The following is a 21414-nucleotide window of genomic DNA, read 5'->3' on the forward strand; positions in this document are numbered from 1 at the left end:
AAACCAAGTTGGTGAGAAACGTGCCGCCTCTCTTATTACCATCACAGTCAGAGACAAAAGGCAGTAACCTGGCTAAACAGTCCTCCTGCGGAAACCCTGTAATCATCAGGTGGAGCCTGACGTCCAGATTGATTGTGGACAGGGCTCCACCAAAACCTCATGGCAAGGAGCACTTTCCCAAGATATGGAGCTCTGAGCTCAATAATTACTGCATTTTAATACAGCCTCCCAAGTCACTACCCAGGGAAATACCTGTCTTCACAGACTGCATATACATGGGGAAAACAGCCCATAGATACACACAGCTTGTAAGAGAAATTCACTGCACATAAAGACACAAGTACCGGGCTTCGTGGCTCAGGGGTAAAGATTCCTCCTGCCAGTGCGGAAGACAGGGTTTCGATCTCTGGTTCAGGAAGATCTCACACCACAACTATTGAGCCTAGAGCCCAGGAGCCACAACTACTAAAGTCTTTGCGCCCTAGAGCCTGTGCTCTGCAACACGAGAAGCCACTGCAATGAAAAGCCCGCACACCGCAATTAGAGAAAAGCCCGTGCAGCAACGAAGAACCAGCCAAAAGTTAAAAAAATAACTTAAAGAGAAAAAAGCAAGTACAGGAATCCCAAATGGGCCTGGGAAAGGACAACATAGACGACGGAATACCCATGATCAGGACCAGAAGTAGCCGATATCGTTCCCAATGGGAAAGTTAACCCCCCAACACTACTTGGTCCAAACGTGAGCCCATGGACAAGACAGGGCAGCGATGGATCAGCACAGATGTCCGAGGGAATTCAACATCCACAGTGGAATCTGCAACTCACCCTTGCCTTACTGGCCTATATTCTTTTCAGGACAAAGAAGGTGGAATGTGAAATGCTGCATCTAATCAGCCATAAAACATCTTCCAGTGTCAGTGATAACCATCACACAAGTGCCATGGCAATGGAGAAGAGAGCTCCACCTACATGCTACATCTCTAAAACACCAAGAGAAGCACCTCTGAACACAGTTCAAATTTTAGTTCATAAAACTCTGAAAGACATGCCTTCAAAAAATAAATTCTGAAAAAACCAAATTCATGCCCTGTGTATCTACACCTCTGCAGCCTCCACATGCTCTCTGATAGGGGGAGAAGAATGCACACTGCAAATGGTGCGGGCTTGGGACCCAGAGAGCATGACCCCTGACTCTTCCATTATTCTCTGGCCTTGAACAAATTAACTCATTTCTCCCCACCCCAGATTCTTCATCTGTAAGATGAGACTATAACACCATAAGACAATCTCGCTGTAACATGGTACGCATGCATGCTAAGTTGCTCAGTTGTGTCTGACTCTTTCCCGAGACCCTAATGGACAGTAGCCCTTCAGGCTCCTCTGTCCATGGGATTCTCCAGGCAAGAATACTGGAATGGGTTGCTATGCCCTCCTCCAGGGGATCTTCCCAACACAGGGGTCAAACCCACATCTCTTACGTCTCCTGAACTGGCAGGCAGATTCTTTACCACTGGTGCCACCTGGGAACAGCCTATAACATGCTCAATTGTATAAAATGTATGACTAAAAGGTTAATGAAGTGACGTGTGCAAGCCCAGTGCAGGCAGCTAGTCAGAAATTCTAGTGACAGATCCAAACATACAGGTCTGACCTGGGACTGGAGTCACCCATGGTAAATTGTCTCATAAGCATAAATGTCAATGGGGACAATTCCAAAGTCAATGACTTCCTAAGACTTCAAAGTTGGCACTAAGGTCAGGAAAAATGTTGGAGACTCAGAGTCTGCCCTCCACTTTCCTCTTTCCCAAGAGGAAGTTGCCTGCCTGGTTTAGGTTTGTTTTAAAGATTAAATGAGATAATAAACTTTAAGGTCCTGACCTAAAGCAAATGGCCATTAATGGTAGCACCGTGAGCTTACCTGTCCAGGTTTATTGTGGGGGCCAATCTGTCCCCTGTGTGCACCTGGATGACCCTTCCCATCAAGGGCCAACACGTGGGCACCACGAACACCGGTCCCCTCTGTACTGTCTTCCTTAGGGACTCAGACTATAAAGTCAGGCTACTCTCTGTTTTTATGCAGTATTTGCTGCCAACTCTCAGCTTTCTGAAAAATCAAAACTATAGCTTCAGGGAGTCATCCTGGTATACAATGTAGACAATGCACTGACTTGGAGTCAGAGGGCCCGGATTCCAGTTCTGATCCTGTTGCTCTGTGAACTGCGTAAGTCATTTTCCCTTTTTTGGCCTGTTTACTGGCTGATGATGGAGCGAGAATACCAACTATTGCGTTTGGTTGTTGACAAGAGCAAATGAAAACCTGCCAGTGAAAGAGTCTATAAACTATAAAAGATTATATGAACATAAAGCATTATCATATTACTAAGGAATATGAGTATTTTGTAGCGAGGGGTAGGGTTGTTTGTTGGCTAAAATATTCACCCCATTCCTGGACATCAAAGCATGACTCAATCTCTACTTACATCAAACCACAACATTTTAGAAATGAAGAGAGTTTCAGTGTTCACCCACCTAATCATAGACTCAAGAATTAGAGAAATCAGAGTCCATCTAGTCCCAACTTCCAATCCAAGCACCAGCTCTTTAAAATACCCCAGAAATCATTCAGCCTATGCTTGATAAGAAAATGTACTCTCACTTTGTACTAAAATGACCTTATTTTAAGTTCTACCCACTGGTCCACTAGCCACCCGCCCCCCCACTCCACCTACTTCCTTCCACACCCAAGCCCCTTTTTCTTGTGAATGTCCAACAAATACTAGAAGAAAACAATTGTGGACATAAATCTCCCTTTTAACCTTCCTATTTTGCAGATAAGGGTCTGAGACGTTAAAAAAAAAGCATTGCCCTGCGCCCCCCCCACACCCAGTACAGAGTTGTCTATTTCCTGTTCGTTCACTTTTCCTTGGATTTGACTGGGACTTCCGCAATTAATCTTGTTGTTGTTGTTCAGTCGCTCAGTTGTGTCCAACTCTTTGTGACCCCATGGACTGCAGCACGCCAGGCTTCCCTGTCCTTCACCATCTCCCGGAGTTTGCTCAAAGTCACGTCCATTGAGTCAATGATGCCATCCAACCATCTCATCCTCTGTAGTCCCCTTTTCCTTCTGCCTTCAATCTTTCCCAGCATCAGGGTCTTTTCCGATAAGTTGGCTCTTGGCATCAGGTGGCCAAAGTACTGGAGCTTCAGCATCAGTCCTTCAATGAATATGCCAAAGTACTGGAGCTTCAGCTTCAGCATCAGTCCTTCCAATGAATATCAAGATTGATTTCCTTTAGGATTGACTGGTTTGATCTCCTTAATCTAGCACATGCTATTAAAATCAGAAATATTAAGGCTTTAGAGCTCACTCATCAGAGGCACACTTTGCAGCTTTAATCTTCTCCCAGAGCAAAGAGAAAGGGTCTGACAGGGTCAGGTGGGGAAGCCTTGCACCGGTTTTAGCCACCTCTTTTCAAATGTTAATTGCTTCCTTTAGCTTGTCAACAAAAACAGCTTTCCCAGTGTGTGAAAAACAAGAAAGCATTTCTTACATGCTATTGCCCCATACAAACGCTAGCTTTGCTGTTGATAATGCTTTCCGACTGTGGTGCTGGAGAAGACTCTTGAGAGTCTCTTGGACAGCAAGTAGATCAAACCAGTCAATGACTCAATGGACGTGAATTTAAGCAAACTCCAGGAGATAGTGAAGGACGGGGGAGCCTGATGTCCATGGGGTTGCCAAGAGGCAGACACGACCTAGCGACTGAACAACAGCAACAACAGAAAAACCCCACTAACAGGAAGGCATTGGACAGACAGTGTTCTGACCACAGAGTGAAATCCACAAAGCCCCCTTTCAGGGTCAATTTTCGTTATCCTGCCAGCCAACTATAGACGCTGACGTTCAGAAAGATCTTAATGACCAGCCTTCACAACTCCATCCACAGGCAAGTATTAATAGACATTGTGAACACCCACTAAATCCCAAGTTCTGGGATGGATGTGAATGACACCTCATGGGGCTCACAATCCCATCAATGATGACAACCACCTGAACAGGTAAGTACAGTGAGTGACCCGGAGCTGAGACAGAGCATTTGAGTGGAGGGGTTTCAGGTGAAGATCCACAGAGAAGGCAGAACCGAGTCTGAGCTGAGTCTTAAAAGATGAATGATGGTCAAACCTTATGGAAGAAAGCATCACAGGCAGAAACAGACTGGTGTTCAACAATCCTCCTAAGTGGCTACGACAAGAGCAATGGGGTCACAGGGGAAGAGCACCAAGGACTGAAGGCAGCTGCCAGAAGCCAGGAGGAGCAAGGAAGGCGTCTTTCTGGGTGCAGAGAAAACATGCCCTGCCAGCCACTCAGTTTGTGGTCCTCAGTGGCTCAATGATAAAGAATCCACCTGCAATGCAGAAGCTGCAGGAGATGCAGGTTCCATCCCTGGGTGGGGAAGAGCCCCTGAAGGAGGGCACGGCAACCCACTCCAGTGTCCTTGCCTGGAGAATCCCATGGACACAGAAGCCTCGTGGGCTATAGTCCATAGGGTCACAAAGAATTGGATATGACTGAAATGACTTAGCCCACAGGCACGCCAGCCACCATGGAAGTGAATACACTTCTGTGTAGTACAGAAGGATGGAGGCAGGTAGAGGGCAAGGCTGGGCTAAGGTTAACGGTGGCTGAGGCTCTGGACCAATGGCAAAGGAGAGAGGGTGAGCAGAGAGGCTGAGGAAGGGGAGGTCGGTAGGGACAGGGGTGGTAGAGAGGGTGAGCCAGCAGTAAAGACCCAGAGGACGCAGCCAGTAAAAGGAGCCTGGGTACCACAGCCACCCCAGCTCCTGCTCCTTAAGGTGTGCTACCCAGTAGATGCATTTTAGGCTGGAAACGGGTCTTTGAGAAAACTCTAAAATGAAGGATCCACAATGAAAATTGATTCAGCTCTTTGGGAAAATCCCACCCTGGGAGAGAAACGGATGACCTTGATTTGACCTGATTGCTACTTCTTCCCAGGACAGTCAACAAGGCGACAGCTTCCTGGATGTGTGGGTGTCACTGGACTTGGGAGATAAACTGACTTCCATGTGACCAACAGTCAGGAGTGTTTGCAGTAATGCTGGGACTCATTCATGTGAGTCCCAGAGATGCAAATATGATTACCCCTGAACGCTGCTGCCACCTCCTCTGCTGAGAACTGGACACACAAGTGTTTATACCCTCTGGCCCTCCTGCCCTTTAATTAGAATGTCTGTCCTACTGGGGCCAGTAGCCTACGCAAGTCCCACGTAGATAACAGGCAATGATCACCTTGGAACCTGAGGACAGGGAGCAGCAAAAACTGGAATCTGCTTGTGTTCACACAGGTCTGGGTTAGGATGCAGAAGATGTGGGAGAAAGGCAGGATCTTCCGGGACCTTGTCATGACAGGGGAACACACATGGCTGCTTGAGATCTCGAAGTGAGGCCCATCCTGAGAGGGGACAGTGGTCAGCATCCCTGTCCTGCTGCTGAGGTCCGAGGAGGCCCTTCCCTAGGCCACATGGATTCCCCGGTGACCCAGGCCTGCTAGAACCTTGGCTTGTGACCACGTTCTCTGAATCAAGATCCGCAAACTGGCAGGTGTCCCTGGATAAGGCTTTGAGCACCGGCTGCAGACAAGCCCTGCAGGAGATCCCACTGAAAACCAGCAAACTGCAACCAGACGCCAGGATAGCTACTTCCAGAAGGAAGGAGGTGAAATGAACGTGCGGTTTGGAGGGCACTCAGGGTACTTCAGGCCCTTTACTGTCCCTATTAAGGGAAGCACACTAACTGAAACTGCCCACCCTGGCCAAGCACCACAGTAACCACGTGGGTGAGTTATTTTACGACAGGAGATCTTGGTAAGGAACACAGAACTAATCAGCCACTACCAACCGGAAGAGTTCAGGAAAGGTCAAAAGGAGATACCACATGTCCAACCACCTCCCAGAATCCTTCTCTCAGGAATCTATCTTGGCTGAGCAATGGATAAGCCACCAGGAAGGACCCTGAGTCAGAATGCAAGAAAACCCGGAAACTAATCCCATCACCATAAAACCGAGACTGCAAGCCACGTGGCAGAGGAGCTCTCCTGGGTTCCCTCACCCTACTCTCTACTTGGGTGCCTGTTCCCAATAGTCTCTTGCTTTGTCAGCTCGTGTGTCTCCTTGGACAGTTCACTTCTGAGTGTTAGACAAGAGCCCACTCTTGGGCCCTAGAAGGGGTCACCCGTTCCTGTAACATCCTCCTTTAAGTTCCTGCTAAGAAAGTGTAACCTGGGAAACATCCTCTCTAATAAAACAAGCAAAGCCACAAAGAACCAGCTCAGAGGAGATCACACTGTCAGCACTGGGAGGACCGTGAGCACAGAAGTGGCTGACAGCTTTATACAACACTCTGGTCCTCCTAGTCGCAGGAACTAGACAACCAGACGCATGGCATCTGTCTAGGCTGGAACACCGCGATCACCGGGAGGTTCTGAGCTAGCTGACACGGCTGATGAGAGTCCCCACCCAGGGGATGATCCAGTCACGGCTGACTGTCCCACAACAGAAAGATGCTGGCAGACCCCGCAGGTGGGGGACCTACGGGCTGTGCTCCCCTCAAGTGACAGGCTTGGCTATGGCCACATCTGCCCTGAGAGCTTGCAGCCCACTTCCAGGCCAGGGCACAAGCCCCAGTGCACTGTCACCTCCCGCAGGGTCCAACCTGGGCTGCACCTGCCATGCCTGCGATGGGAATTCTGCCTTCCAAGCTTTAAATCACTGAGCTGAATCACACCAGATAAACATCAAAGACAACCACCTGTTCTGGGTGCCTTGAAAAGCAGATTTAGATCGGGACTGAGAGCAGCTCCAGACCCACCCAGGATGCTCGGCTGGCCTACTCTTATCCGGCCTCACATCCCTTGACTTGGGTACCTCTGGCCCTAAGAAGAACTGCAGGTGCCCACACAGAAAGATCTGGAGGCCAAGGGCAACAGGCCTAGCCAATGGATCTCTGCTTACAGAGACTAATCGAGGCCAATACAGAGCAGGACAGGGAAAGAGAGTCCTGTCCACTTGCCCTTGAGTGTTAGCACAGCACACACACTGCACTAAATCACACCCATTGGTCTGTGGAGGGGACGTGCAGAATGCTGGGCTGGCCGCGGGGCGAGTCCCTGGAAAACAGACCACACACCATTCCAGTGTGGACCCACCACCAGCCGCCCAGGGCCCTTGGGCAGACGGTAGAAACCAGGGTCACGTCCCGAGCTCCGGTCTGTCCGCTCTGCCTGGGAGCAGGGCTTGTGGGCAGATGCCGTGAGAGGGCAGCCTTCCCAGCTGTGGCTGCTGCCAGCAGGCAGCTGAGCAAACACAGGCTCACAGTGTCCAGCACCTTACACTCTCATTAAAGCCACTTTTAACAGGCACCGCAGGGCCAAACCACAAACGGCAGCTCTGAGCCCACCTTCCAAATTCTCCCACAGCAGAGCAGAGACTGAGCAAAACCTGACACTCTGCTCCTCAGCTCTTACTCGTTCTTACCCTTTGTTTCCTTAGGGAGTGGGGATGGGGACAACAACTATCTTTACTGAAGAGCAGTTACACAAGAAGGTATATTTATAAAAATGAGACTGCATGCGAAGCCATAACCATAAAAATCATGAACCAAGACCTCTGGTGGTCATTTAAAAACACTCCCAACTTCAAAGGTGATGGAGCCAGGCTCTCGAGACAGCTGCTGCTGGTCTTGCATATGGAAGGGAGGGGTCCACAGCCCAGCCCGACAACCAAGCCCAATCAGCAGTGTAACCACCGGTTTTGATATTATTTGACCCAGAATCACAGACATAAGATTTCCAGTGGAGCTAGATAAACCCTGAAATAACCTTAACCTCCCTAGGAGACTCTCCCTTTCTCACCTCTAACTGGAAAGCCAAAGTGCCCATGGAGAGAAACAAGGACCCCTACTCAAGCTGAGAGAAAGGAGGCATGAGCTGGAGAGAGGACAACAGGAGCTCTGTTTCACGGGGTCAGGCTATGCTCACTGATCTGTGGTTTCCTGGGGCTTTGGGGTCAAAGGTCAACAGTATGGGGGAATGTTCCCGTCCTTAGCTCAGCCACCACAGATTGGGTGGCTTAAACAACAGAAACTTCTTTTCCTACAGATCTAGAGCCTCAAAGTCAAGTTCAAGGTCTAACCGATTCGGTTTCTGCTGCAGACTCTCCCTGGCTTGCAGACGGCTGCCTTCTCGCTACGCTCTCATATGGTCTCTCCCCAGTCCGCATGTACCAGGAGAGAATGCACACAGGGAAGATCTCTGGTGCTTCTTATAAGGACACCAATTTAGTGTCCTTATAAGACACTAAAGACAAGACCGATGACCTCCCTTAACCTCAATCACTTCTTTAGAGGTCCTAACTCCAAATACAGCCAAACTGGGGTTTAGAGCTTCAACCTATGTATTTGTATGTGTGTTCAGTTACTCAGTTGTGTCCAATTCTTTAAGACCCTTGGGACTGTAGCCCACCAGGCTCCTCTGCCCAGGGGATTTTTCAGGCACGAATACTAGAGTGGATTGCCATTTCCTCCTCCAGGGGATCTTCCCCACCTAGGGATCGAACCCGCATCTCCTACATTGCAGGCGAATTCTTTACCATTGAGCCATCAACAAAGTCCCTCAACCTATGGATTTGGGGGTATGCAATTCAGCCTGTAACATTCCATCTCTGGTTCCTCCAAATTCATGTCCTTCTTGCATGCAAAGCACATAAACACATTCATTCCACAATTCCCAAACTCTGAAATTATTCCAGCATCAACTCTAAGTGTAAAGTCCAAAATCTCATCTAATCAGATATGGATGGGACTTGAGGCAAAATTCCTCCCCAGCTGTAAACTGTGAAACCACACAAGTTATGCGTTTCCAAAATTTCATGGTGAATCAGGCACAAGAGAGACATTCCCATTCCAGAAAGACATTTCCATTCCAGAAAGATGAAACTGGAAAGAACGAAGGGGTGATGGGTCCTAAGCAAGTCCAAAATCTAGCAAGGTAAATTCCATCAGATCTTAACACTTGAGAACGATCCTCTTTAGCTTAACATTTTGTCCCTGGGGCCCACTGGGGTGGCCCATCACCCTCCTAAGGCTCTGTGGCCTGGCCCTGCCAATGGAACCAGGCCCACTGAAACCAAGGCAGGGGACCATCGTCTGAATCCAGGAAGAAGCAGCCTTGCCCCTGAGCCTGTGGAGGAGTGATGATCCTGAATCACCTTTGGAGTCATTCTCTTTTCCTGAAGGATAATGCATGTTCACGGCATTCCCTCATTTTAAAACACTTTCTCTGTTTCCTTTAGTCTCAGTTGACAGTGTTTCTACTGGCATAATCCCATCTTTATTCCTGGCTTCTGCTGAGATGACTGATTCCATCCCTGGTTCACACCTATACTAATCTCCTTATCAAACGGCTGTCAGTCACCTGTTGGTGTTCTCTTTAGTACATGCTTCCTCATTTTTTTGCAATATGGATAAGCTGAGAATCATTCAATTCTTCAAGTTCTGGTTACCTTTTGCTTAACAATTCCTTCTTCAATTCCTCTCTTTTCTTCATTTTAAAATAAGGAGTAAGGAGGACTCAAGCTGTACCTTCCATAGTTTGCTTAGAAATCTCTTCAGCTAAAAAACCCAATTTCATTGCTTGCAAGTTCTACCTTCCACAAAACATTAGAACAGAAACATAATCCCATGAAGTTCTTTGCCATTTTATTACAGAGATCACCTTTTCTTCATTGTTCAAATACATGTTCCTTGTTTTCTCATTTATAGCTATGAATTTTGGAGGGAACATAGTCTACAATAGTTCTAACACAATGCTGCAACCATGCACAATCATAAATTTTCACTGTTTGAAAATCAATCCAAGAATCATTTCTTCTAATGCATGAGTGGTTCTGTGAGCAGTAACCAGACCTTTGATTAAAAGGTCCATGGTCAACGCCAATGTATAAGGTACTCTTAGTCTCAATGAATGAAACATTGAGTTAAAAAAACCCGGCTGGCTGGATTAGGCAAAATGGAGCTTCAGCAATCTGAGTATCTCAGACAACGGGTCACTGTGAATAGACAAGTTTCGCAGAAGACCAAGATGAGAGTTAACTCTGCTTTTGTGGCTTCTGTGTCTTTCTCCTTGTTTATGACTATCAGCTATCACCCTCCTCTGATGTTCACATGACCTCTGTACAGCAGCTCTTTCTCTGATGTAAAATATGTTACTTCTGGACTCTGGGAGGAATTGAAGTTAATAATTAAATTTTTTAGAACTATAAGTATGTGCAGGCTCTGAAAATGAGAGCCTGAGGTTGTCTTGGGAGCCTGCCACACCATGGACCCTACTGAACCAACCCTTCCAAAAGTCCCTAACTTGTGCAGTCCTTGCTCCTTAAATCTGGGCTGGGGCTTTGACTTGCTCTAAGAAGAGAATGCAACGCAAGGTACTGGTTGAGTTCCAGGCCTAAGCCTTAACAGGCCTGAGAACTTCTGCTTAGGAGCCTGAGACGTTGCAGTACACGAATGAAGAAACTACTCCCCAGGGGGAAGGCCCTCTGGGGAAGAAGAGAACCACAGAATAACCTGGACAGGAGAGCAGCCCAATCCCAGTTGACTCACCACAGGACTGCAATCACACAGGGACCATTGGCCAGACCAGCCAAAGAACTGCCCAGCTGAGCCCTGCCCACAGAACTATGAGAAATAATAATGTTGCCAAAACTAGTAAGTTTTAGGGTAGTTTTAACAGCAACAAATAAAAGAGGTGTTCTTTGGGACATGTGACAAACAGAAAGTTAAAAAGGTTTGACCAGACAAAGGCTCAAACCTACTTGCTACTGTGGTCATGACGCAGAGGTCTGCTTTTGACTGCTTGAATGAAAGAACCAATGGGGCTAAGGAATGACTGCAGAGTGGGGGCCAGGCATCTCTGACAGTGCTCTTCATCCCTTCCTGTCCAGCCCTGAAGCTATGATTTAAATGAGACAGAATAATGCGTATAAAAATAGCTAGCACTCAGCTCGGCTCACAGTAAGCACTCAAAAAGTGCTTAAAAATTTCACTCATGCATTCTTAAAGCAGCGAACATGAACACATACACGTTCCTGGGCACCATGGTGAAATGCTTAAGATCACCCTGGAACCAGCCTGGGCTCAAACCCTACCTCCCACAATTATAAGCTGTATGGCCACAGACAACCTATGTTAACTCCTCCAAGCCCCAGTTTCCTCATCTGAAAATGAAGAAAACATGCCTACCTTGCAGGACTGCTGTGGTGATTAAGTGATTTACATGGTAAGAGTTTAGAAGGTGCCTAGCATATGGCAAGGACTACGTCACTGCTAACTGGTAAGGTTTCCACTGCTGTTGCTTTGTTCTGCCACTTGGATTCAGTCAGTCAATTGTACTAGCTGCTATGCTCGAACAGTCACAGTGTTTACCTTTAAAGATTTCAAAACTGAGAAATCATTAATGAGGATCACTAAACATCATTTCAAGTCTCTTTTCTCCTGGGTTTCTCTCCATATATAGTCAGCTAGTGACTGGGGACTTCCCTGGTGGTCCAGTGATTAGGACTCCACGCTCCCAATACAGGGGGCCCAGGTTCTACCCCTGGTCAGAGAACCAGATCCCACATGCCAAAACCAAGAGTTCGAATGCCCTAAGAAAGATTCTGCATGCCACAACTAAGAATCCTGCATGCCACAATGAAGATAAAAGATTCCTCATGCCACAATTAAGACCTGGCACAGCCAAATAAATATTTTATAGATTCTTAAAAAAAAAAAAAAAAGTGTTTGGTGAAATCCTGGAAAAGTGAGCAACTCACTGTGAGAATGTGGCCAGGAAAACATGTGAAGCATGTGTGTAGAATTACAATGTGCTGAAACCACAGGATGCCGTGGAGAATGTGGGGACGGGGTGTGAGGCACAGGAACACGTTGGTTCCTTGAGGCCTCAAGTATGGCCCTAACCTATGGCTTGGGGCCCTCAACTATAAAGGGTAACACCACCACAGCACCTGCCCCCACCCCAGTGGCAGCAAGGAGGGGAAAGGGAGACATCTGAAAAGCCCCGTTAACCCCTGCAGCACTGGGCAAAGGTTACAAGTATCTTAATCTCCTTTGGTATTTCACTTTGCACAACAGGAACCTTTTCCGTTTCTGAAAGTTTTCAAATAAGCCCCCAAAAGCCATTCCAGCCAACAAGCAAGGCTCCTAAAAGTAACTTTTATGAGAGCTAAGGAAACAGGGATTTTCTTTAAGACACTAAAGATGAGGCATTCTTCTGTTTTCAAAAATACCTCAGCTGACTCTATAAAAGTGCCTGAAAACAAAGCAACAAAAGACCCTGCCATCACTCTGCACCTCAGCCCAACAGGTCACTGCTGGGGGAGGAACTTACATAACAGAGGGCGGACCATCCTGATTCCTGATTTTGACGACCCGCTATTCTGCTCCCCAGGACCTGCTCTTTGTCTATGCCAATTCCCTTTTCCCTCCTGTCTTTTTCTACACTTTACAAAAGAGCTCAGACGTTCTATTTCTGGCCCAGTGACTCTTCCAGCCGCTGCTGGGTTTAGACCAGATTTAGCCCAGGGCTCGGCAGGTGACAGGCGCGCTCAGGCCAGCAGGGAGAGATGGATGCCAAATCTGTCCCAGGTCTCACAGCCTGACTGTCTCATGGGCAGCCAGGCCCACCTGAGGGCTCTGTGAGTGAAGATGCCTCTCCTTCCCTGGCCATCTTTCCACCCCACAACCAGGGTCTCCACACAAGGGACAAGGGGGTCCTTATGAAAGCAGGAGAGGAGGAAAACCTATGGTCCTGAGGAGGAGTCAGAAGGAAGATACAGGGCCAGCCCAGGCCACCTTCTGTCTCCTGGGTGAGCTGGGGAAGGAGGCTTCAGGGTTAGCCAGTATGGACGGGGCAGCTGTCGGTCATGGTGAGGACAACTCTGAGGCGTCTATGATAAGCCCTGGGCCGCAGAGAACACCCAGCCTGCCTCCCGGGTGAGGGCATCTCTGGCCAGTGCACCCTGTGGTAAGGAACCAGCACCACTCACGACTGTCTGAACATACCACGGCACGCATCCTGGGGCTGTTTTATGTGTCCCCTCCCTGCTCCCACCCTGGCCCAGCATGCAGAGCAAGCAGTGTTGGAACATGGAAGCCCCTGGAGGGAGTCAGCCCCACTGCATGGACTACTTAAAGTCAGAAGTCACCCTTCCCTTTTCCACCCCTGCAGGTGGGATTCACACAGCTAGGGCTGAGCCAAAACTCAAAACCATGGCAGACTCACTATGGGCTAGTGTCCTAGCTACTGACATTGACAGAGTTCCAAATGTCACTTCTCTCTCTGTAACCAGAGCTGGATTTCTCTCCACCCTCCTGATTCGGGCTAAACCTGTCCATTCCTGAGACAGATGTGGGGTTGGGCTTTATTGCTGTCACTGTCTGAAGTGCCCTCCTCCTCTTGGGTTCCCACCCATTCCAAGGCCTGTGTCAGCAACCGTCCACTGGTCTGTCTCCAAGGAGTTTTGGGACAAAGCTGGGAGGCAGCGACCCTGTGCCTCTGGAGCTCTGCACACAGCAGACATTTAATACAAGCCTGCTGGTCATTCTCCAATGTAAAATATTGGGGAAAAAAGCTGTCTGAGATGAATAAGCAGCAGTGACTTACTTGCCTTCAGAGCCCCACGGGCACCCACAAAGGACTCAATACACCTGGCTTTGCAGCACCAAGCATGGGAATCAGACACTGATTCCCTTCAAGGACTGGTCAAGGTGGCACAGTCCTCGACTGCTAAACCACCCAGTCCTCGGGTGGTATGAGCTGAGCCACAGAAATGACAGATCCATGCCAATACCGAGATGGTTTGGCAGTATAACTGACTCCAAACCAGAGTTAGGCCACCTCCCCCAGCCCCAGCCAAAAACATGACAAAGCCCATTGTTCTGATCCCCACTAAGGTGCCCTTGCCATCTTGGCTGCTCTGCAGTATCACAGCAATGACAGCTACCACCAACAAAGCACATACCATATGCCAAGCAGATACACACATTGACATATATTGCCCGAGGAGGCAGGAGAGCCCCGTGAGAAGACAATGTCAGACATCTCAGATTGTTCTCTCACCTGTAACCACCTGGGTGCCAACCGTGTGCCATGCTCTAGGTCAGGCACTGAGGATGCAAAGAGGAGTGAAATGCAGCACCTGTCCTCTGGAGCCCACAGTTGGTGCAAGAAAACAGAAGAATAGGCCAGTGACACAAAGTGAGAAATGCTACAATGAGGACATTAACTCAGGCCTGGCTTCATGGGGTCTGCTAGATTCTGCACAAAGCTAGCCATGTTCTTTTGTATTAATTACTTAAAACCCCTAAAGCCCTGTTTCCTCATCTGAAATACAGATGAGCTTTATGAAGACAATCTATATGATGTGCTTATCTCAAGGTAAATAAAAACAAAGCAGAACAAAATACTGAATACAATAAATAATGATCACTCTTTTTGTTAATCACAAAATAATTAGATTTTGTGTATAGATTTCAAATATGACATCTTAAAGTATTTCTAGTTTTTTCTCATGTATACATTTTCAACTCTTACAAGTTTAGAGTCTCTAATCTACACCTGATTCTTTACTGGAAGGTCACTAGGGTGACCATATAATTTATTGCCCAAATCAGAAAACCTCTGAGAGTGGGGGAGAAAGGAATGATTAATAATTCCACTGGGACAACACGGTAAACCAGATGTACCATTATGAACAAAACTGTTGATCACTCCATCATTCACAGGCTGATTTTGGGGGCAGGGTCAGCAGCCATCACTAAGGCTTCCTTTCTCCATCATTCTTAAGAGCTGTGAACAATTTTGGAAACAGGCCCAACAAAACTCCAACCTGGAAGACAGCCAGTCCCTGTGACATGCCATCCAGAATTCAGCAAAGTCAATGTACGTGAATTTCCCCCTCCACACACACACATACACACACAGCTCCTCCCAAAATCTGAAAAAAAAGAGTCAGACCCTGGTCTTGCTCTTGGCACCTGGCAACATCCCTCACTTGCTGTGGACTTAACTGTCTTCTAGCAAAACAGCAGTGGTCCTTTCCGCCCCCGGAAAGGAGGAAGAGCCCCCTCACCTCAGGTGTCCCAAGCTGTAGAAGCGGGACTCGCCGTCGGTGGAGCGGACCACCTGCAGCGTGAACATGGGCTGCAGCTGTCTGAGCTCTAGCAGGACGACGGCCAGGTAGTGAATGAAGAGGAGCGCGTCCACGAGAGAGACGGCATATTGCACGATGCCCTGGTAATTTCGGTCCCGCGAGTCCAAAATGCGGACCCCGTAAAAAAGCCAATAGGAGACCACGAAGAGAAAGATGAGGACCAACAGGAGGGCACGGAACACGAAGATCCGCGGCATGTCAGCTCTCTGCTTGCGGAAAAACAGTGCCCAGGTCCCGATGAGCAGAATGAGGAGCTTGAATGCCACGGAGATGAAGAGTCCCTCGCAGATGGTGCCGCAAGGCTCCAGCTCGTCCCGCCACAAGATGGGGGGCAGCAGAATGAAGGCAATGGGGGTGAGGAAGACCAGGAGTCCGAGCACCGCAGCCACGGTGAGCCCCAGGTAGCGCCTACAGTCCAGCCCCACGCTGTCCTCCATGTCCTTGCTGATGCGGGCAATGTCCTCCTGTGAGATGCTGTGCTCCGAGGTGCCAGTGATGGCTGTGGTGGTCTCGCCCCAGTTGTCATCCTGATGGGGAGAGAACAGTGAGGACCGACAGCCACATGGCACACTGCAGGTTAAAGCCACAAAGCCCACAGAAGCATGGGGGACAGGAGGGCCCACCTTCTTCGACCACAATCCACATGTGTGGGCTTCCTGGGAAATGAAGCTGATACACACATAGGCTTTCCGGGAAATGAAGGCTTAACTCTTTAAATAGAGGAATGTTTTAACTATGACAATTTTTCTTGAAGTTTTGCAAACTATACCATATATTTACCTTTTCCAACAGAAAAAAACATAACTTAACCTGTTTGTTGGGTGATTTATAATTACAACAGTGACTATCACCCACTGTGTTGGAATTCCTGAGAGGCTCGGTGATAGACAATCTGCTGTTAGAAAATTGTGTGCAAGTTCACCTACAGCCCAAGGAGAAGACCTTCTGCATTTCCTTCTTGATTCACGACTGGGCTATAAAGGCTTACAAAGTCTATCTCTCAGAAGTGGGGAGTAATAGTAGTCTGTGCCCTCTAGGAGTTCTGAGGAGTGGAGATCTTGCACAGGAGGGAACTTACATGGTTATGTACCAATCAAAGCCCGCCTATAGTTGGTACACACATTTTTTTAAACCTCCATAATGTCTTTAAGACCCATTTAGTAGGTATCAAGCACTCTCTGATATTTCTCATTGAACAAGCAAAACAGATTCTAGTATCGATGGCCCAGACAGCTCAAAAATTCCTTCTTAAACATGAGTTCCTGTGACAAATTGAGCATCAAAGGTATAAAAATACTGAGACTGAGACTTCCCTGGTGGTCCAGTGGCTAAGACTCTACGCTCCCAATGCAGGAGGCCCAGGTTCGATCCCTGGTCAGGAAACTAGATCCCACACGCCACAACTAAAGATCATGCCGGCCGCGGCAAAGATGGAAGATCCGTGTGCTGCGACTAAGACCCAGTGCAGCCAAATAAGTAAATAAATAAAAATAAACTTTACAAAATACCAAGATTACTAGAATGTGTGTCTTTTACTATCTTGCTTTCGCTTGCTTTTTAGAGTCTGTGGTTGTTTGGAGCAACTGTCTCCTCACTTAACATGATCCAGTTGTCAGGGTTTTAAACAGTTTTGCTATTTCTCTGGCAACGATGACTCCATTCCAAAGCAACAACAGAGCAAGAAGACAATGAAAAGCCACACTGGGTCCAAAGGGGTTTGCCTCAGAAATTTGTGTATATGATTTAAATTGGAAAAAACAGTCAGATTTGGTGGTAAGCTGGGTGAAATTAATGCCTAAGATTCCAATTTCAAAAAATCTAGTCTAAGTTAATAGCTGAATCGGCAAGCTAGAGATCTCACAGCTAAATGATAACCTCAAATCTAGCAACAATAAATAAATATGATTCATGAGATGCATAGGCTACAGAAAGAAGCAGTAGCAGTGTCAATAAAGATCTGAACCTATGAACAGATAGTTCTTTGCCTCAGAAAGTTACAAGTATCATGTACTAAGAGAGAAGTTGTTATTTAAGATAACAGCCAGAAGCAACCACTGTTCTCTCATTGCTGGTGGAAGTACAGATGGTACAATCACTCTTGAAAACTGGTCTGGTAGTCTCATACAAACGTGACTTTACACTTAACTGGATAGCCCCAGTAATTCCACTTCCAAGCTTTTACCCCAAATAAATGAAAACATACGTCCACAAAAAGGTTTGCACAAGAATGTTCTTAATAGTTTTATTTTCATAATAGCCCAAAATGATGCAACTCAAATGTCTATCCATAGGAAGAAGAATGGATAACAAATTGTGGTATATGCATACACTAGAACACTCTTGCTGAAATATAGCAAAACATGGATAAATCTCAAAGTTATGATGCTGAGTGAAAAAAGGTCCAAAACAAAAAAATATGATTCCAATTACATTAAATTCTAAAACAGGCAAAACTAATCTATAGTGATTGAATGAAAGCAAGGCTTGCCTTAGAGGGGGCTGGGGGCAGGGATTGACTGGGAAAACATAAGAGAACTTTCTAGAGTGATAGAAATATACATTTTAATAGCAGTGCGGGTTATATGGACTTATTCAGCTGTTACAACTTCTTGAATTATACACTTAAGATCTGTTCATATCTCTGGGTAAATTTACTTCAATTCTGTAAAAAGAAAAAAATCACAAGCATGGGCAGAAATGGCTACACATTCAAAGACGGACAACTTGCTTTAACCTAAGGTGAGTCTGTTGTTGTTTAGTTGCGACCCCATAGACTGTAGCCCACCAGGCTCCTCTGTCCATGGGATTTTCCAGCAAGAATACTAGAGTGGGTTGCCATTTCCTTCTCCAGGGGATACTCCTGACCCAGGGATCAAACCTGCATCTCCTGCATTGCAGGTGAGTTCTTTACCACTGAGCCACCTGGGAAGCCAACAGTTTAGTACAAATACGTTATTTTGTTACACTCTTAGTGACAGCAAACATTGGATCCCATGTTTTGCACTGGGCCTAATATTCAGTTGATGATGAGTAATGAAATAATTATCACTAGTGTTGTGGTTATTTGGCTGATATTGCTGATTTGGTTACTCATCCTTTTTCCTGCCAAAGAGTTGCTAACTAAATCCCCTGTCCATTTTAATAATGTGTGCACACTTGTGCCCCAAAATGAAGATGTCCAAGGTCTTCCCAAGCTTGAGGTTCTCAGAATAGAAAGGATCTCAGACCCTCTAACTCAATCCCCTAGATTTTCAGTGAAGAAAATGAGGCCCAGAACGGTTGGACATGCCCAAAGTCACATAGGTGCTGAGAAGTACAGCCTCCAAATGTCCACTTCAGTGCTTTTCCCTGAATGTAACTTTAGAGTCAGCTACAAGATGTAGACATGACAAATGAACTGCCTTCACAGTAGACCACCAGCACCCGTGAATTCATCCAAGAAGAAACTGACCCCTGTAGCACTTAAGGGTGGTCCAATCTTAAGACTAGCCCAATCCATTCAACCATTCCTCTGGCCCTCTGGCTCTCCATCCCTATGACTGTCCCAGAGCCAAGGCAGGAAGTGCAACAGTCAGGACTAAAGTCATTTACTTATCACTGAACAAACGTCACATTCAACCACAACTGCAGCTTTGGCTTCTAACAGCATCTCGTGTGCTCTGAAGAATTCCAATTTCAGTCCATATATCTGCTTACCAATGCATATCTGTCTGTACTTGTAAGAACGTACAGATATATGCTTATCTGTATCTTGCTGTGCAGGCACCCATTCGTTTATTTGGGGCCAAAGCTGGTCATGCATATACTTCAGGAGAGTATGCAAACATGTTTCTGAGTATAACTCAGATGTTTATTTAAATCAACTGGACTGTGAGACCGGAGAAGGCAATGGCAACCCACTCCAGTACTCTTGGCTGGAAAATCCCATGGACAGAGGAGCCTGGTAGGCTGCAGTCCATGGGGTCGCTAAGAGTCAGACACGACTGAGCGACTTCACTTTCACTTTTCACTTTCATGCATTGGAGAACGAAATGGCAACCCACTCCAGCGTTCTTGCCTGGAGAATCCCAGGGACGGGGGAGCCTGGTGGGCTGCCGTCTCTGGGGTCACACAGAGTCGGACACGACTGAAGCGACTTAGCAGCAGCAGCAGCAGCAGGACTGTGAGACAGTTGGAACCCAGAGAGAAGAACACAATGTTTTCTTTTTAAAAATTAATAAATAGACAATACTTTAAAAGTGCGTGATTTGGGGACTTCCCTGGCAGTCCAGTAGGTAAGACCTCGTGTTCTAACACAAGAGGTACAGCTTTGACCCCTGTTTTGGTAGCTAGGATCCCATATGCCTTGTGGCCGAAAAACCAAAACATAAAACAGAAACAGCATCAAGACAAATTCAATAAAAAAAACTTTAAAAATAGTCCACATCAGAAAAAAAAAATCATAAAAATTAGGTGATTTCACATTAAATCCTAATTTCCAGCTTTTCTTAAATATTGCAAGACCCAGGAACACTGAATTCCTGCATTCTTGCACAGTAATAAGCATTCACAGCTGAGAAGCTGCCACTCCTTTGACAGAAGAAACATTCTCCAGGTGCCAGACTCCATCACTCCATGCTACAGCCCTGACGTTGATGTACCACACAGATTGCTATTTATCCCCAAGCTAGCCTGATATATTCTTGCTCTTCTGTGTAACCCAGGGCCTCTCCTCTGTGTAACCCAGGGCCTATTTCACTCACTTCTATTTCCCTAACAGGCATCTAAGTGTGTGGCCTCTGGGTTGGTGAGGCTCCATCTGGGCTGTCCTAACTTCTCTGCTCCTCTCCCCAACATGACTTAGGGGCTCTGGAGAGCGAGCTTCCTTCTCTTCTATACTGTTCTGCTTTGCAATGAGTCTCCAGAGCCCACAGCCTGCAACTTTGCCATCTCCGTCCTGTCATCGGCCCTTGCTGGCTTCTTTTCAACACCATTCCAAGCAAGCCAACCAATCACACTTCAGAATAATCCTCAAGCTGGCCAATAGCAGGACAGGCTGTTCTTAGACCAACAAGAAACCACGGGACATAGATAAACTAATTAACATGCTAGAAAAATAAAGATAAAAACCCAAGAGAACCTGTGGCAACAAGACTTAGGAAAACATTTACAGAAAAGAAGCCTGATCAAGTGGCAGTGTACTTACAGACTGCCTTTGATCCTTACCTGAGCTTCCTCTGTCCGAGCAGAATCATTTGCCAACAGGGGCTCTCCAGTGGGAGCTTGAATGGTGACAGATTTTTCTGACCCTCTGCCATCTTTATTCCGGGGTGACTTGTGCCTCTCTCTATTTCTTTCCCTGAAAAAACACGAAAGATAATCAACTAGCACATTTATATCACATTAATTAACCCTCATCAAAACATGTTATGAATTTCATCTTGAATTTACGAAAATTCTGCAGATACATACACACACACACACACACACACACACACACACACTGTGCCAATCCCCACCCACTGCCACCCCCACTGTGAGGAATAAGTTGATCTTTATTCCCTACTTAACTCTTTTCTTTCTGGCACTCTAAGACCCAAAACAAAGACTGTCACTCCTTCTCTCTCAACAGTGGTCATATTTTTTCAAAGTCTAATATTGTGAATTTTAGAATTTCTGTAGATAAGGCACATTTCACGGTAAGATTACTGATTTGATTTGATTATAATTTGCCTAAACTTATTTTCTAGGACATTATTTTATTGGGACAACACAGCAAAATACCTAAGCTTCGGTCTGCCCCAAAAAATCTGGGACACACTGTCAACCCTACACCTTTGGACAAGAGAAGAAAGGAGATTCTAAACCAAGAGAATCACTTATTTCTCTTTCCTACAAATTCAAAACTAAAAGTCATTCTCATAGGTTCTAGATGGACTCAAGGCACCTACAGAAACAGACAAAAGCCGGGACAAATGACACCAAGAGGTACACACATGAGCGTGTGTGTTTGTGTGCGTGTGTGTGTGTGTGTGTGTGTGTGTGTGTGTGTGCTTGCACCTTTTCTCTAAGGAAAGCAGGCTGCTGCATCATTTTACCCCAGATGAACTTCCTGCGTGGTCTTCTAGGGTGACTAGGAAAGCACTCTGC

General features: G+C 46.7%; 1 protein-coding gene across 5 annotated transcripts in view; it reads right to left on the reverse strand.

Moving 5' to 3' along the window:
* Nucleotides 1-21414, reverse strand: part of VANGL1 (VANGL planar cell polarity protein 1) — a 59762-nt gene that overhangs the window by 19822 nt on the left and 18526 nt on the right. For all 5 annotated transcript variants that reach the window (XM_024988016.2, XM_024988007.2, XM_024988011.2 and 2 more), the window contains 2 exons: nucleotides 20491-20623; nucleotides 15205-15812 (listed from right to left, as the gene is read on the reverse strand). In XM_024988016.2, the coding sequence (XP_024843784.1) occupies nucleotides 15205-15812; nucleotides 20491-20623 (741 nt within the window). The remainder of the gene's footprint in view (nucleotides 1-15204; nucleotides 15813-20490; nucleotides 20624-21414) is intronic.

This window comes from Bos taurus, chromosome 3, assembly GCF_002263795.3.
Source record: "Bos taurus isolate L1 Dominette 01449 registration number 42190680 breed Hereford chromosome 3, ARS-UCD2.0, whole genome shotgun sequence".
Taxonomy (NCBI): Eukaryota; Metazoa; Chordata; class Mammalia; order Artiodactyla; family Bovidae; genus Bos; species Bos taurus.